The 17,674-nt window shown below is 36.5% G+C and overlaps 1 protein-coding gene across 1 annotated transcript in view; it reads right to left on the bottom strand.

The window, feature by feature from the left end:
- Window positions 1-11,041: 11,041 nt before the first annotated feature.
- Window positions 11,042-17,674, bottom strand: part of LOC107721488 (receptor activity-modifying protein 1-like) — a 9,557-nt gene continuing 2,924 nt past the window's right edge. The window contains exons 4-6 of the mRNA XM_016529514.1: window positions 13,120-13,149; window positions 12,776-12,944; window positions 11,042-12,681 (exon numbers count right to left, since the gene is read on the bottom strand). Coding sequence (XP_016385000.1) covers window positions 12,432-12,681; window positions 12,776-12,944; window positions 13,120-13,149 — 449 coding nt within the window. The 3' untranslated portion in view covers window positions 11,042-12,431. The remainder of the gene's footprint in view (window positions 12,682-12,775; window positions 12,945-13,119; window positions 13,150-17,674) is intronic.

The following is a 17,674-nucleotide window of genomic DNA, read 5'->3' as shown; positions in this document are numbered from 1 at the left end:
CCACAGACACTCTTCTGTAAACTCCCCCAACCCCACCCTTCCACCCATCATGCTGCTTTTTAATGGACAGGGAAAATGCTTTATGGCAAATAAGGAATGGGAGTTGCTGTTTACAGGTGGTTCTAATGGCATTTTGTGTGGGGTTCAATGGGGCTACTGGTATTCTTGACAGAAAGTTATTTATTTATTTGCTCGACTTCGGGTATGATATCAGAATTTATAAATTTTTTGTTAATTGAACATTGATGGAGCAACATAATTTGTGTGAAAGAAATAGTTAAAGGTAGTTTTAAAAATACAGAAAGTGTGGGGGACACAGAGTGGCAACCCAACACTGAACCAAAATAGGTTAGCATACTCAACTGAATTGTACTGGTTTCATGCTATCCAAATATTCACTGAACTGTGTTTTTGTTGCAAGGTAAACATGTATTTAATGCAGTCCATGTCATACTTTCTTTTACCATTCAAATTGTTGCATATTTATTTATTTATCAGAACAGACCAGTTTTTCTCTTTAAAAATCCTTTTAACTCTAAAAAATGACCGTGAATTTAACGGTAAAAGACTGTAAAAATGCTACATTAAAAACCTATTAAATGATTAACGGTAAACTCCCCTACTATATACGGTGAAAAATTGTATTGGATATTACATGTAATTTTACGGTAGTATACAGTTTTTGGACTACCGTATAATTTACAGTGAATAACCGTAAATTGACATTCCCAGAATTGCCTGCATTACATTTCAAATTTGATGTTTTTTTGTTGAAATAACTGTTTCTTCTTAGTTTTTTCTTATCAGCTTTGTATATAAGGGTTGTATGTTACACCTAATGTTGTTAAATGAATGTTTATTGCATTATTTCAGTTTCACGTGTGTTACCATGATGGTGTTTAGCGTCAGCAGCAGACAGTGAATTGATCATAGCCTATAAGCTACACTGTAAAAAATGACCGTGAATTTAACGGTAAAAGACTGCAAAAATGCTACATTAAAAACCTATTAAATGATTAACGGTAAACTCCCCTACTATATACGGTGAAAAATTGTATTGGATATTACATGTAATTTTACGGTAGTATACAGTTTTTGGACTACCGTATAATTTACAGTGAATAACCGTAAATTGACATTCCCAGAATTGCCTGCATTACATTTCAAATTTGATGTTTTTTTGTTGAAATAACTGTTTCTTCTTAGTTTTTTCTTATCAGCTTTGTATATAAGGGTTGTATGTTACACCTAATGTTGTTAAATGAATGTTTATTGCATTATTTCAGTTTCACGTGTGTTACCATGATGGTGTTTAGCGTTTATGTGAATGACACTGTGCAGTGCACCTTCTAAATATGTTATTATTTAAAAGCTGCTTGTGATGGGCTTTGGGTCATCATGTGACTTTCTCATCACCACCTGCATTTAGTGGTTATCAGTGTATTACAAAGGTACAAAACAGATTTCAGTACTTCAATAGGTTGGTATATTAACATTATATCAGTTAATGAAATTATGGTATTTAACTGTAAATTTAATTTAAAACCACAGCTGCCGTTTTTTTACCGTAAATTTTAAGTACTTTTTTTTTACAGTGTTTTTATCCTTCACTTATTGTGTCTGCTCCAGCACTGAGTTGAGAATTAGAGGAGCTCAGTGAATGTGTCTGGAGGTTCTGCCGGGGGTCAGATCGATAGAAGGACTCTTGAAAAGCAGCCCATCCTGCCTTTTGAGGTGCAGAAGCTGGTTAAACTGGATGCCGCTTACCAGGGATTAGAACAACTGACACCAGTGTGAGGAATGCAACATCTCGGTGTGCCGTAATTGAGAAGTGTCATGTATTTAGGTGTACAGTATGTGAGTGTGTAGATAAGGGCTAGCATGTCAAACATGCTGTTCTATGGGATTGCATAATGTTCATGTCCAGCAGTTAAAGTCTTTCTCTGTGCTGAAGTAGTAAATTTGCTATTGTTTGGATTCATTTGAACTTTTAGAAGCTGTGACTAAATCCCATTTCCCAATCCCATTACCCCCCACTTTTCCCTCCTATTTCCTGTCTTTTTTTTTTTTTTTGGGAGAACTATGCTTTAATGAAGCACTGTAACTGACACACATCCACTTCAAACCATTCCCTCATTCCTGTACATATGGTGGAATTATGACATAAGCTTCTGTCTTTATTTTCCATTCAACTCCGACTAGACAGTCATCAAAACAAACACAAGGATGTTAATGGAACATCGGAAAATGTCTCATCTGTAAGAAATGAGAATAGTGGTCTTTTTGATTGGTAGTAAAATTTAATATTCATCTAAACATGGCGATTTTGGAGCAAACAACCACAAAAACATTTCATTTGCAATGGAACTTTACAGCTTATAAGTGTTTTTACAGTGAAACATTGCTCACTATTTCTGTCTTCATTAATGGTTGCTGTCCCAGCCTGTTTCCACACTTAATGAATGGTCATTGCAGATGACAGTGGAATTTTTATGAAAAAAGAAATGCAATCATTTTCATAAAGCAATGGATTTATAGGATAATTTTTTAATTACTGAAACATTATTCCAAAAAGCCTCAAAATATGTACAGGTATATATATCTGGATGTCATGCGTATAGTTGGTGACTTTCACAGTCACTGGAATTTTCCTCATGATTTATTGTGTGTTGATTACTTAATTGCATGGTAGGGTAACTATACTGCATTATGTTTATATTCAGGGATGCATACATTTACAGCCAGCATTCTCCAAAACTCGAGGAGATGATTGTATGCTCAGTCACTGGCCTGTGCTTTTGGCACTGTCCATTGAAAATGAAGATCACAACAGTGACCTTTGGCTGAAAATACTGAAGTAAGCTGCAATTTCCCCTGCTGATTTTGTTTACAAGAGCCTGTGTACAGGTTAACAGGAATTGTGTGCTTTTGGACAACTTTTATAGGTAAAAAAAAAAAAAGTCAAGTCAACAACAGGTGAGTCTCTACTATTATTTTCTTGTTTTCTAGTTTTCTTAAACTCCTTGTAAATGTCTGTGGTGCAATCTAATTACACTAATTACACAATCTAATAGACAATTTGACTATTGCTATGGAGAGAGGGATAATGTACACGATTATACAATGTTGCACAACCTCATTAAAATATTTCTTACCGTAAACCTAAAACATGACATCTGGAGACTGTTGTATGCTTGTCAAAAATCACCTTGGAGAAAATCAACAGCAGTACAGAGTATGAAAAGACAATGCAGAAAAGCTGAGCGGATGTGGCGGAAGACGAAACTTGAAATTCACTATAGCATCTATAAAGACAGCCTTCATGCTTTCAATGTGGAACTAGCCACAGCTAGACAGACCTTCTTCTCAAACCTTATAAACAGTAACTTAAACAACACTCGCACTCTTTTTGCTTCTGTTGAGAGACTAACAAACCCCCAAAGTCAGATTCCCAGTGAAATGCTCTCCGACAGCCAATGCAATGAGTTTGCTTCCTTTTTTTCTGAGAAGATCAATAATACACAAAACAAGGGGAGTCCACTTTTAGCTATTATGCCGCCCGCAGCTGGAACCAGCTTCCAGAAGAGATCAGATGTGCTAAAACATTAGCCACATTTAAATCCAGACTCCAAACTCATCTGTTTAGCTGTGCATTTATTGAATAAGCACTGTGCTACGTCCGATCTAATTGCACTGTATTTTATATATAATCATTTTCTATTTTTAACTGTTTTAAATACATTTTTTAATCCTTTTAAAAGTTTTTAAATTATTTGTTTTATTGTTGTGATTATTTTTTTATGATTATTTTACTTCCTTTTATGTAAAGCACTTTGAATTACCATTGTGTATGAAATGTGCTATATAAATAAGCTTGCCTTGCCTTGCCTTGCCTTGTCAGTTGAATGGTTTAACATGTGGTCTCAGGATACTTGCTTTGAACACCTCATCACTGAACATGCCTATACAGGACAGAGGACAGTCACTTCAATTCAAGCATGGGTATTTAATGCAATATAAATAATCGCATTCCTAATACCTTATATTACATCCTAATATAATTTGTATGTTCTTGTGAACAATTGGAATGACAGTTCTATTATAACAACTCTCTGAAGATTTTAGCATAATAATAGATATGACAACGTTAATATATTTGGTCTCGGCAGAATAAATCTGCTATGCTGCTGCTGAATTGCTGCTGCTGTTGGTTATTGCTGTTGTTTTAGATTATTGCTGCTGCTGCAAAGCAAGTACAGGAACTTGCTACTGCCAATGTATACGCCAATACAGTGCTGTGAGTATTTAAGACATACTGCTGCTGCACAAATAGCACATATAATAACCCACAGCAGATCTACACAGGTGGAGCTGGGGAAGGTGGAGGGTTTCAGAGTACTCTGAAAGTGCACTGTGAAATGCTCTAGTGAATGCTAACCAGCCATTTAAATGTAAAGCAGTAAGCTCATTGGCTGCGTATGCAACTTGAACCAATCAGCTTGTGCCAAGTAGTTTAACACTGTGAATATCATTAGTTTGTGTAACGAGCCATCAGTCTGATTTGATTCTGTTTTTAGCTTTGTTTAAGATTGCAAATCTGCTTTGTAACAAGCTCTATTGTATAAAGTGCTATATAAATAAATATGACTTGACTGTACATTATTTTTTTTATTATTATTTTTACAAACTGAGGGGCAAGTCAAAATTATTTGCAGTAGTAATGAACAACATGTGTTAATAGAGCTTGTATCGGACATTTCTTGAAGTATCAAATATGAATACTTAAGTAAGAATACTTTCTAATGCACTATATACACAAGCTTGAAGTAAATTATAACTAAATTTGTATTTTCAGTAAAATGAGCTCCTTGAGCCTCATGGCTTTTCTGTCCTGTTATTGGACCCTTCTAATGGAACGTAACGCATGAGCACATCCCAAACCAAAACAGAAGGAAGGAGCAGACAGAGGAAGGGAAGGCCCATCTGAGTGTCAGAAACATAGAGACAGCTTCCTCAGAGGCCTCAACAGCGAGCTCCACTGAGGAAAACATAGGCGGCCTGTTTGTATAAGATGTTGTGGGAGGTGACTCACGACTGCAAGGGGTATAGTGAGGAGATAGACTGTTTCCTCTAGTTGGACCCCTGCCACCTCTACACTCTCAATTACAGCATTCGCTTGGGCCGCTTCTGGCTGGCTGCGAAAAAGCGGCCTCCACCAGACGGGCTGAGAGCAACAGCCATGCAGTGGTAAACCAGACGCAGATCACCTACACTTCCTCTGGCTTCTCATGCTGCAGCAAACACAGTCTAGTCAAAATAATAGCGTATGTTTCTGCTTGAGTTCTCAGACGACGTGGAAATATGCTCACATCAGATGGAGACCAAAACAGAAAGACAAAACATAATTCTTCTCATGAACAGGAAACATTCTTATGTCGGAAAACAATGTGGTCAGCCTCCATAGAGGGCAGTCATTCCTGTTTAAGCAATATTGTGTTTCTGCTAAGGATTAGGCTGCATGTAATTTGCCATACCGATATGCAAACTAACGGTTCATGATGACATAATGACAGTTCAATAAACAAAGGATTCATTTAGCATTAAGTTTGGATATTTTTACCCACCAAAGAAAATTGCATGGCAATTCACTGATGATTTTGTAGCAGTAGAGTTAAAAACATATTTGCTTTTTTTTTTTCTTGCTTTGACCAATCATAAATATGATATCCCATCTTGTAAATACAAACTTCCCAAGAGGGCTTGGATGCACCATTTGCAGCTTCTTGTGTATGACATAGCTTTCTAAAAACATGAGCAGCAAATCAGCATATTAGGATGATTTCTGAAGGATCGTGTGACTGAAGTAATGACTACTGAAAATTCAGCTTGCATCACAGGAATAAATTACATCTCAACATGTATTAAAATAGAAAACTGTTGTTTTAAATTGTAATTATATTTGACAATATTACTGTTTTAACTTTATTTACGATCAAATAAATGCAGCCTTGCTGAGCATAAGAGGCTTCAAAAAGATTTTAAAAATGACTTCAAACTTTTGAATGGTGTACTGCATTTTTTTCAGATATGCTTTTGAGCTAGTATTATAACTAAATTCATTGTGATTCATAGGACAGCTGCAGCTGCGTTAGCTACAGTGGCATAATTATATATAATTACAACAGCAAAATGTCTGCAGGCATTTACGTGTTTTTGCAGGTAAAATCCAACCAGGGAAACTGATAAACGTCATAAGCATCTTGATTTAACTCTTCACTACAAGAGAATGGGCAGCAGTGATAATATTTAACAACTTGCAGAATTGCAGAAGAAAAATAACATTGGTTTACTATGGTTAATTTTAGACATTTAGATATTTTAATTTCTGTTTATAAATGAGCAGCTTTCGTTTTCCATTGAATCTGTTCATTCAAAAGTGCAGACTTTCACTGTTTGTGATCATAGCCTCTGCTGTTTGTTTTTTTCTTATGCTCTCACATCACAAGAGTGGGAAGACATATTGTGTAACACTATGACGATCAACAAACAGTTCCTAGCATGCTATTAGTGAAAGACATTTTCACGATGTGGTATCCCACCCTCCTCCTCTGACCACTGCTGTCTGTCTGAAACCACAACGCCATGGTCATTGTCCAAATGAAATACACTGGCTCACCTCAGGCCAGACCACATTTCACACCAGCAGAGCTGACAACACTCTGGCTCTCTCTATGGGTAATGGCTTGTATCAACAACAGTCTAGTTTGACACAGTGAAACACTGAACTCTGAGCTCCCTTAAACACCTCTGACATACAGTGCTTCATTTAATAACATCATTCTTCAGCTTTTTAGTGTATTACAGCGATGATTGTGCATTGCTGACAGACAGTTGAAGTGTTGAGGTGCTGCAGGGTATATGATTGTTCTTTTGAATAAAATGAATAATTAAATTGGCTGCATATTTTTGTATTATTTAAAAAATGAAAAACAAGCAAATATAATATACAGCCATAACAAAACACGAATAAACAAATACAGTTTTCTTGTATGAAAAAAAAGCATTTCAAAAGTATTGCTGCCATCTATTGGTGTAAACAGAGATCTACATCTTACGGATTTGAATGACAAATCAGGCCTTCCATATGCCCCACCCACCCTCTTCAAACCTCTCATCCAATGATTTTCAAAACATGCATCCATTTTACTTTGTATCAGAGCATTTAGTAGGAGTTTTACAAGCTTTCATAATTATTAAATATGTTTTGTCGTCTTTATTACATAAGTGAATTATTTTTATTTGCTTTGATAGATTTTGTAAAGAGAATACAGACTGTGTACTTATTGAGGGATGGTCCAGCTGCAGTGAGGCCAGTATGAGTGTAACCAATCAAACTGAAGAAGACATGAAGAAGACTTTATACATGATCATAGGTATTAATGTATTTATTTTAAAATAAATGTGTTTTAGTCTTCTGTGTCTGAAGTGACTTCCACCTGGAAGAATAGTAAAAAAAAAACTTTATTTTAGTTTTTATTTTAGTATGAAAGCAAAATGTTGTAATGGTGAAAATTAGTTGTATGATTGTGTTATTGTTATTATATAAATAATTTACTCCTTACATTATTAGAGTAGGTGGGGAGGTGTATGTTTCTTGTACAACCAGTCTGTAGTTTGGTCTTGGTTTCATTTCTTATAAGTATTTAACACAGATTCTTTTACTCTAGTGTAGTCTGTTTTATCAATACAAGTTGAAGCTGCAAGCATGTCTTTCCAAGGCTTTGCCAACATGGGAACACAAGAGAAAAAAAAAAAAAAAAGGATGAGAATTCCTTCAGTGAGTGTCTCTAAGCTTTGTTTTCAGGTTATTATGTGATTTAAGTATTTTATGTGCTAATTTTCTTTTCTTTCTTTACAAGTTTGTAGTTCGATTGGACCTGTTTCTTCTTTTGTTGGAAATGGTGCCACAGGTGAGTAATGTACTAAACTAGTGCAAAAACTGCAAATAGAAATATAAGAAGTAGCCAACAAAAAGACTAATCAAGAAGCAAATAAAGCATATGTGTTACACTAAGGATGTTTTCTCCCCATTATGTCCACACATGCAAGATAGTGCATAGTTGAAATCCTGCTTAAATCCTGCTAAAATAAACAAATTAAAATGCACTCTGTTTTAACAGTGATTTTGAAGTATTGGCACAGTACCATGGTACAGTGATGGTATCATATAAAAATTATATCTATACTTATCAGGAAAATTTAAACACAACTCACCACAATGTGTCTGTCCGTTTGGTAATTGGACATAAACGTACTCTCCAAAAAGTTACTGAAGTAAATGTAACATAGTAAATGTAGAGCATTACTACCCACCTCTGGGAGGTGGGAAGTGGCTCTGTATTTGCTCTATAAGCACAGACGACCCTTTGTGAATAGAAAGTACTCTGGAATGTAAAAAAAAAAAAAAACATTGTTAAATATTGTCTTATTAATTTAGGTGCCTGTTTTGTTTATGTTCATGTTTTCATATCTTTTAATTCATTGATTCATTGTCTTGTTGCCTTATTTTCATTTTCACCTTTTCACTGGTTGTTGTAGTCATGTGTTTCCCCATGTCCATGTATTTAAGCCCTCACGTTTGTCATGTTTGTTGTGTATTGTTTATGAGTCTTTGTCAAGGTCAAGGTCAAGGTCATGTTTATGTTCAGGTTTTTGTTCATGTTATTCATGTTCATGTTATGTTCAAGTCAAGTCATCATCATGTTTTAGCTTTGTATTTGTTTAACTGCATATATAATTTATAATATTATATATAATTATGCCACTGTAGCTAATGCAGCTGCAGCTGTCCTATGAATCACAATGAATTTAGTTATAATACCAGCTCAGAAGCATATCTGAAAAAAATGCAGTACACCATTCAAAATAAACTGCACTTGGTGTTGCATAGACACGCCCCTTACTGCTGATTGGCAACAAGTTTGTTTGGTACTAGGCCCGACTCAGTTTTCTAAAACGTTTTTGAAAAAATACATACCCCACCTTTAAGTCAACTAAATAAGACATAGAGTAAAAAATATTGAACATTATTCAGATTTTAGCATATTTAAGTGAAATATATTAAATTAAGTAAATTCATCAGTATTTTACAGACATGTTTATTTTTCCTCCCCAAGCTGTTTGTTACAGTATGTTGCTTCTTCTTCTTTTGGTAAGCCATATCATCATCCTTATCATAATTTATGATTTGGAATTATCATCAGTTTGGTTTCAGTTGAAGTTCAGTTGGCTGCTCTGTGTCTTTGTCTAAATTGACTTTGTCCTATTTCTTTTATTTTTCAGTTAAAGGAGGAGCATGTGCAGCTTTGGGTATGTCATGAATATTTTTCAATCCATTAATCTGACCAAATAAATAAAATTTCTTACCTCGAACATTGTTTCTTTGTTGAAATGTTAGGTGACACTGCAAAAGATGCAACATCCTTTATCCTGCAACTCCACATCCAGTGGTCAGAAGTGATTAGACGGGAAACCAGTGTTGGAGATTCAGCAGCATTTACATGTTCACGCTATGAAAGCATGCTAAGTGAAAATGCATTGATCTCTTTTGCCACCGTCTGTGATAAGAACCTCAATAAAGACTCATTCAACTAGACATAATGTATTTTAGATTGTCTTGCATTTTATGAACATAAAACTGAAGACAAATAATTTAGTATTTAAGTTGAACCATGTACCATCATTGACAAAATCACAAATAGGCCTAAGACCAGCAAAGAACAGCAGAAAATGCCCTAATGATGACATACACGATATACACTCTTAAAAATAAAGGGTCTTTACTGGCATCAATGGTTCCACAAAGAACCTTGGAGCCTTTTCATTCCACAAAAGGTTCTTTAGATTATCAAAATGTTCTTCACACTAAGAAAAACGGGTTCTTTTAAGAACTGAAAGGTTCTTTGGGGAACCAGAACTGGTTCTTCTAATGGCATCACTGTGAAAACTGTTAAAACCCCTTTTGGAACCTTTATTTTTTTTTAAGAGTGTACATGCACAAAGATCAACAAGAGCGCAAACTGACATTGAGAGAGTAATAGTTTAATAATAAATATTAATAAATATCTCTCCAGCTTTTGAATAACTTAACCACTGTGTGGCAGCAATATCACATAAAACCTTTCAACAATCCGTTCCCTTTCTGTCAGTCCATTGAATTAAAAAGATTTTATTTAAAAAAAAGTTTGAAACAGAAACATGAACAGCCTAAACAAAATAGTGTTCATAACTTCAAGCCAGGACATTCAAATTTGATTGAAAAGTGTACTTGGAAACGCATTCAAATCAAGTTTTTATATAGGCTAATGTATACGTAATGTGAATTCCGTGTGTAATAGTTTTAACGGAATAAAACGGGTCTGTCAGAAGCTCGTGAGTAGTGTTGTACAATGCAACTGTAAGCTCTTAATTGCACACGTCGCTGGCCAGGGGAGGGTACAGATGTGCATCTGTGTTTTGGATCAGTGCCGGGGATCTGACAGTGAGATCTGGCAGTAATGAAGGCCTGCAGCATCTGGCCAGCTGTGAATGGCTGAATGGTTAAGATGTGAGGTGTGTCCTCTCCCGCGGGACCTGTGAGACTGACGCCGGATTGGATGAGCTGCTGGAGGAGGGCTGGGCCTATGGAAGGCCTGACCTGAGCCGGAGGAGAGCGGAAGAACGAGACAAAGGAGGAGGGTGGCTTCTCTCGTTCCCACCACACCCTGCCAAACCGAGTCCCCACAAACACAATGTTTCACTGAAGACTGAGTGTGTGTTTTACAGTGGAAGAGACTCACATCTACGAAATGTTGTACGGAGTTAAGGCAGTCAGCGGTATAAAAACACATCTTAAACTAGTTTAAGTTTAAGGTTTTGTATTGCTGGCCAGGCTGCCTGGGAGACCATATTAAACCAGTTTAGGATGGTTTAAGCTGTTTTTTTCCCAGCAGTGATTTCATCAGAATTTCAGTATTTCATGCTATAAACAAATAAGATCTTGTACTTTTAATTGACTTTAATAGAGTTCACTGGAACATGTTAGACAATCAGCTTTTTCACGTCACTATTAAGACTCCAACATCCACCCTTCTGTCTGAAGTGTGAGGGGAATTTTGAGCTTGAATATTTGAGCTCTCTGTCACAGACAAGCAAGTAACATGTAGCTACCTTTTCTATGTTAAGAGGCACAACCAAATATGATATATTCTTAACACAGAAAATCACAAAACAAGGACGCTTTTACTAAAATCCCACTGACAGACTCTAGGTAAAACGTGGTTTAATTATTTAAAAACATGTCCAATCAAAGTAGGAGGTGAAGTATAAAATTATAAAATAGTTCACAGGCTCTTAAAATGGTTGGTCTATAAAAAAAGAGAGAACAATCTGCAGACATAGGCTTGAAAATGTTTTCTCAATATAAGACTCATCCTTCGTAATCAATTACGGAAATAATTATAAAACACAAACTAATGCCAATCTCTTTCATGTGACTACATTGATACAGTAATTATATTATAAGCAAATTACAATGCAGATCTGTTTGAGGGGCACAGTAAAATTAAAATTAACAATGCAAGTGGACATTACAATCTATATAAATCTCCATTTTCTGAAATTCCCTTCCCTCTTAAATGTTTACTTCTCAGAGACACCTGCATGTCATTAACATACATAAATTAACAGTTATTTAGTAAGCTGCCTATTGAAATGTGTGGCTTTCAGTCGGCTTTGTTTTGTCATGCATTCAGATTGATTCATTTATGCCTAATTCCTAAATAGCTGTCATAATAAATTTAAAAAGTCAATCGTTATGACTTGTGTCAAAATAGAAATGAAATCACAAAGACATTATTCTAATAGTCAGCTAAACAGCTCTTGTCACTTAACTAACATCAAAAATCTACATTAAAACATGGGTTAAAGATTTCTTACAGTGCATAAAGTGGACACTCAAATGAGTTTGTGGTTCTGCATTGTTGTTTTGTACATCTGGTTATGTACACAAATGAATCTTTTTTCCATTGCCATTTCACATTTCATTGGATTATGTATTTACATCCTGAAGACAACAAAATGTATATGTGCAATTTGGAGATAATAATGCTGTGAAATATCTGTAATGCACATTAGCTGTATGTTAATGATAAATATACATTTCTAACCAACAATTATTTCACTGAAGTACAGTAACATTTTCCAGTCAGACATCACCCCCAGAACAAATGCTCATCCTCCATCCTGGTTTAGTCAATCTTGGAGACGGCCAGGTGCACATTCACTGGGGAGCGTTGAGTCAGGACATTATCCCGGGGTGGGATACCATCTCGGATGAAGAACAAACAGAGCAGAAGAAGGAATAAGCATAAAATATTCTTGCACCTGGACATCTAGGACCTCCTGTCTCCATTTTTAGTCTTGAGAACTACTAGGACCACCATAACAGGGATTAGGCATATGGGGGTCATGACCAGGGCAAGGATGATGCTGGGAGGGGGGTCTCTCAGTGCCTCTGTGGGGCATTCTTGAAAATAGGTGGTGTGGATTTTCACAAATGTATGTTCAACCAACTGATTCGGCCAGGGAAGCAACAGACAGTCAGCAACAGACTCAGTACACACAGTGAAATTGTTGTATGCACTGCCAGAGAAACAGATGGAGAAAGAGAGTCACCAACTGCTATCAAACACATCTAGTATTATATGGCATTTGAAAATGAATCCTTAGAATGTACCTTTTTACTTTTTCCAATGAACACCAGTCGGTACTGTTCATGAACCCCATAGCAACATCAAAATTATATTGACACAATTGCACCAGCAAACCATAGCATTGTTGAGTTCTCAAGAAACTGTTCACACAAAATGAACAGTATGTGTCACAGATGCTCTTGTTACCACAGCCTATGATGTAAACAAAATGAAATAAATAATTAACTTTGATGTAAGCTGATGTGAATCATCCTGTCATGCATAATGGAGTTTTCTGTTTATCTTAAGTGTCACAGTCAAGCTGATGCCTGCAGTAATTATCTTAGTTCATTAACATAAACTTTCTTATGATAACAAATGTACATACCAAATGTTCCTCCATCTCCACAGCCAGGATCTGAAAAATATAAGTACTGTAAATAAATACAAACATAAACATATGCACACATATGTAAATATAATTAGGCAAAATGTGCACATGATGTGTCCAAACATGTTGCAATGAAATGCAACCCTCTGCCTTTGGTTATTAAAAATAATAACAAACATAACTTGCTTCAGTAAAAAAAATAAAAATTAAAAAAAATTAAAAAAAAAGGACAAAAAACGACGACTTATAGCATTCATCCTATTAGATCGTTTGTGACTATGTTGGTCATCTGCATCCTTCAAAGCATTTGTCATGCACTGTATACAGTGTCTAACTCAGGTTAAATGAGAGCTGAAGTTTTCTATCGACGCACACACACACACAACTTACCACAGATAACAGACAGAAAGACGCCTAAGAAGCTGAACGATACCCTCATATCAGAGCAAACGAGCGCTGGCGAGCTGGTCTCAACCCGCCGCTGAATGTGTCTGAACTTTTACACCGAAGAACGCGAGGCATAACAGGAAACGCGACGGGTGGAAGCGTGATGCGCCGTCACCACATGTGCAATCACGGTTACCAGATGTTCAGAAAGCTGCTGACCGAGAACGCTTTAATTTTCCCACGTAATAATGCTCCACCTCTGGCCGCCTTTCTCTCTCTCACTCACTCACTCACTCTCTCTCTTTTCCAGTCAGTCTTCAACTGAAAAAAGAAAAAAACTAGACCGATCAGTGACTTAAATATTAAAATATAAAACAAACACGTTTAAAAAGTCTATTCAGCGATAAATGTGCTAATTTATGTATTTGTTTACTTTAAATACCATTAATTATAAAACTCATGGGTAACGCTTTAGATTACAACCCGCAATGTACTGCGCAAGTAAACAGAATTTACAGCGTAATTTTTTTGTAATTACAGTGTACCTATTCAGTACCTCTGTGTAGGTATAAGGTAACAATATGCGAAGTTTGGGGAATAATAATCTGTAAAATTACAAATTATTTCTACTGTAAGTATTTTGAAAAAGGGGTACCTATTCTAATATTACGGGGTATGTATGACTTAACAATCTTATATTTGCAAGCAGCTTAAGACGGGAACATGTGTGGAAAATAGGAGAAAACTAATCGAAGCGCAGACGAGGGACAACTTTGAAACTGTGGAGTGTGTTCCTTTAAAACTGCAGCAGTGAATGTGGTGAGTGCGGACTGGAAACAGCTGGAATGGTGCATGAGACGAGTCTATCCGTGTTTGCGGCGCTCATGACAGGAATATGTGTAGAAAATACAAGAAAACGAATCGACACGAAGAAGGAGAGAGATTTTTGAAACTGACTGGAATGTTAGTGGAGGGTTTTGTCCGAGTATGTTCTCACAACATTGAGCACCGACTGATGAGCGGTAAAACCGGGAACTGAACTGAGAGATTAACATGCTGGGACGCGGGAAGTAGGGGTGCTGAGGGGGCTGCAGCACCCCCTGTTTTCACATGATTGCAAATGCAACGCCAAGTTTGTTCATTTAAATTTATTCAGTTTTAGTTTACTTACGCAGTTCTTTGCAGGTTGCATATCTGGTTGTTACCCCCTTATTACCCAAACGTAACACATTGTTCCCTTATACCTACACGTATGTTCTTTATAGGTACACTATAATTACAGAAACGTACACTGTAAATTCAGTATACTTAGTTCTTTGCGGGTTGTAATCTAAAGCGTTACCAACTCATGTTTATCTTTAACTCTACAACCTAAGTTTACTTATGTCTTACAGTAAGCCTTATTCACACTACATCGTAACGTAGCTCTTGGTTAATTTAGAGTTGATGAAAGTATCAACTTGCGTTCCGACTGATTCATAAGTGTTTCTGATAAAGAACCACTTCATATTAGTTCAGGAATAGAGACCACATGGGTCGTGCTGTGTGGTTTTGATTCACTTAAACAAACCGAATAAGAGTCATTAGTTTGGGGCTTCGAGCTCACTTGTAGCGTGCTATATTTTTTCAACGTACAATTTGATTCATTTAAAAGAACCGATTCATAAGAGTCATTCGTTCGGAAATCGGATCTGTTACTGTAAGTTTGCACTATCGATTTACACGACAACAATGTAGCCTACTAAAAGCAGAAAAGTTTATCTTTACATTTTTGAAGGTTTCGCATACAGACAACAACATTGTCAAACTGATCAATGAAAATAACTAAAACACTGCATTATTCATGCCAGGCCAATAGTTGGCGATGTAATTTTGTACAGAAACATCAAAGAAGCACATAGTCTACCTAGTGAACATGTAATGTGCATGCACATGGCCATTTTCAGAAATTTTGCAGTTTACACAGAGATGACAATGGCATTGTTTTCAAAAACTTTTTTTTCTTTTTTCATTTTCAAATGTTTGCAATTTCATGCCCCCAAAGGGGGTCATGTAGGCCCTCTTTACAAGTTGTGTAAGCACCCCCTTGGGACGCAAATGTACTGTGATGTCATGTACATGCATATTGCGTGTTCAGTCTGTATGCATGTGAGTACTTGAAAACCATAATACAGAATTTTTTGTCGTTTTCGTGTGAATGGGGGTCATTTTGACATTTGTCATCTATATGCAAAACTTTTCAAAAATGCAAAGGAAAAACTTATCTGTTTTTAGTACATTGTTGTCGTGTAAACATACCCTTAGTAGTGGTGTTGTGATGAGTAGTAGTGGAAATGTCAGATTATTTTTGTAGTACAAAGAATGCATGTTCGAGAAAAGTTTCACAAGCTTCACAAAAGTCCTTTGGTATTTTTGTATGAATGGAACTGTTTCTGCATAAGAACCAGTTCTCAGTTCCAGTCCTGACTCTTGAAATTGTAAAGCACTGTTGTGTTTAAAGATTGCTGTTTCCCTGAGGCGTCGATCTTTTCTGGGCTGAGCACACCCAGGCCAGATGCACATCTGCAAATGGGTCTTCCCCTTTAGAAAACACTCAATTTCTCTCAGGTTGATTCCTCGTCGGCTCAGTGGTTCTGATTTATTTGCGTTTTTCGCATCTGTTTCCAAACAGGAAACATAAGTGAACATTTAGGGGCAGAGCAGGGCGGCTTGATGGAACGGACACTTTTAAGAATAACTGGGTCATATTAAACAGATCGAGTTCGGGAAACGATATAATCAGAGTTTGCCATCTGTGCTCGAAGGGCTGCACTTTTGGTTTGAGCCCAGCTGTGATTGAAACAAACTCTCAGCTCACTCACTTCAAAGGAAGAGAAAGAAGTGAATCCAGGGCCGAGGGAGGGCTGGAACAGTTTATGTAACACTTTTGGGCTTGTGGATCTCATGTTGACCATGTGAGACTGTCTTCAGCCAGTACCAATGGATTAATTCTATACAAAAAAGCATTTAGTGTAGTATTCATGTTTTAAAAGTTTTTGATTTTACTTTTTTTTTTTCAAATATATATATACAGTGGGTACGGAAAGTATTCAGACCCCCTTCAATTTTTCACTCTTTGTTATATTGCAGCCATTTGCTAAAATCATTTAAGTTAATTTTTTTTCCTCATTAATGTACACACAGCACCCCATATTGACAGAAAAACACAGAATTGTTGACATTTTTGCAGATTTATTAAAAAAGAAAAACTGAAATATCACATGGTCCTAAGTATTCAGACCCTTTGCTCAGTATTTAGTAGAAGCACCCTTTTGATCTAATACAGCCATGAGTCTTTTTGGGAAAGATGCAACAAGTCTTTCACACCTGGATTTGGGGATCCTCCGCCATTCCTCCTTGCAGATCCTCTCCAGTTCTGTCAGGTGGGATGGTAAACGTTGGTGGACAGCCACTTTTAGGTCTCTCCAGAGATGCTCAATTGGGTTTAAGTCAGGGCTCTGGCTGGGCCATTCAAGAACAGTCACAGAGTTGTTGTGAAGCCACTCCTTCGTTATTTTAGCTGTGTGCTTAGGGTCATTGTCTTGTTGGAAGGTAAACCTTCGGCCCAGTCTGAGGTCCTGAGCACTCTGGAGAAGGTTTTCGTCCAGAATATCCCTGTACTTGGCCGCATTTGTATATATATATATATATATATATATATATAATAATTTTTTTGTGTGTGTGTTAATCTCAATATTTAAAGATGAGTTTCAGAACTCAAAACATCCTATAGCCTAATAGACCTCAGTCAGGTTAGGTTCTTTCGCACTGGAGGAACCTTTCCATAGTTCCTAGAACTGTTGGCGGATGTTTCCGCTTTTTGGTGTGTTCGCACCACAGGAACTAGGAATGGTTTTAGTTCTAGGAACTCTGTTTGAGGGAACTAAATTAGCTCCTACTTCAGAGTAGGGTCTAAAACAGTTCTATAGGAACTATCAGTGACGCAGTGTACACTGATTGGCCAAACGCATATGAAACATACAGCGCCTTGCTTTTTTTTTAACATTTTGTTATGTTGCTGCCTTATGACAAACTTCTTTAAATTACTTTTTTTCCACATCAATCTACACTCCATACACCATACTGACAAAGCAAAAACAGAATTGTCACAACTTTTAAATTTATT

The sequence above is a fragment of the Sinocyclocheilus rhinocerous genome, unplaced genomic scaffold, assembly GCF_001515625.1.
Source record: "Sinocyclocheilus rhinocerous isolate Xijiao unplaced genomic scaffold, SAMN03320098_v1.1 scaffold481, whole genome shotgun sequence".
In the NCBI taxonomy this organism is placed as follows: Eukaryota; Metazoa; Chordata; class Actinopteri; order Cypriniformes; family Cyprinidae; genus Sinocyclocheilus; species Sinocyclocheilus rhinocerous.
The sequence above is the reverse complement of the archived record's forward strand: the minus strand, read 5'-3'. Positions and strand labels throughout refer to the sequence as shown.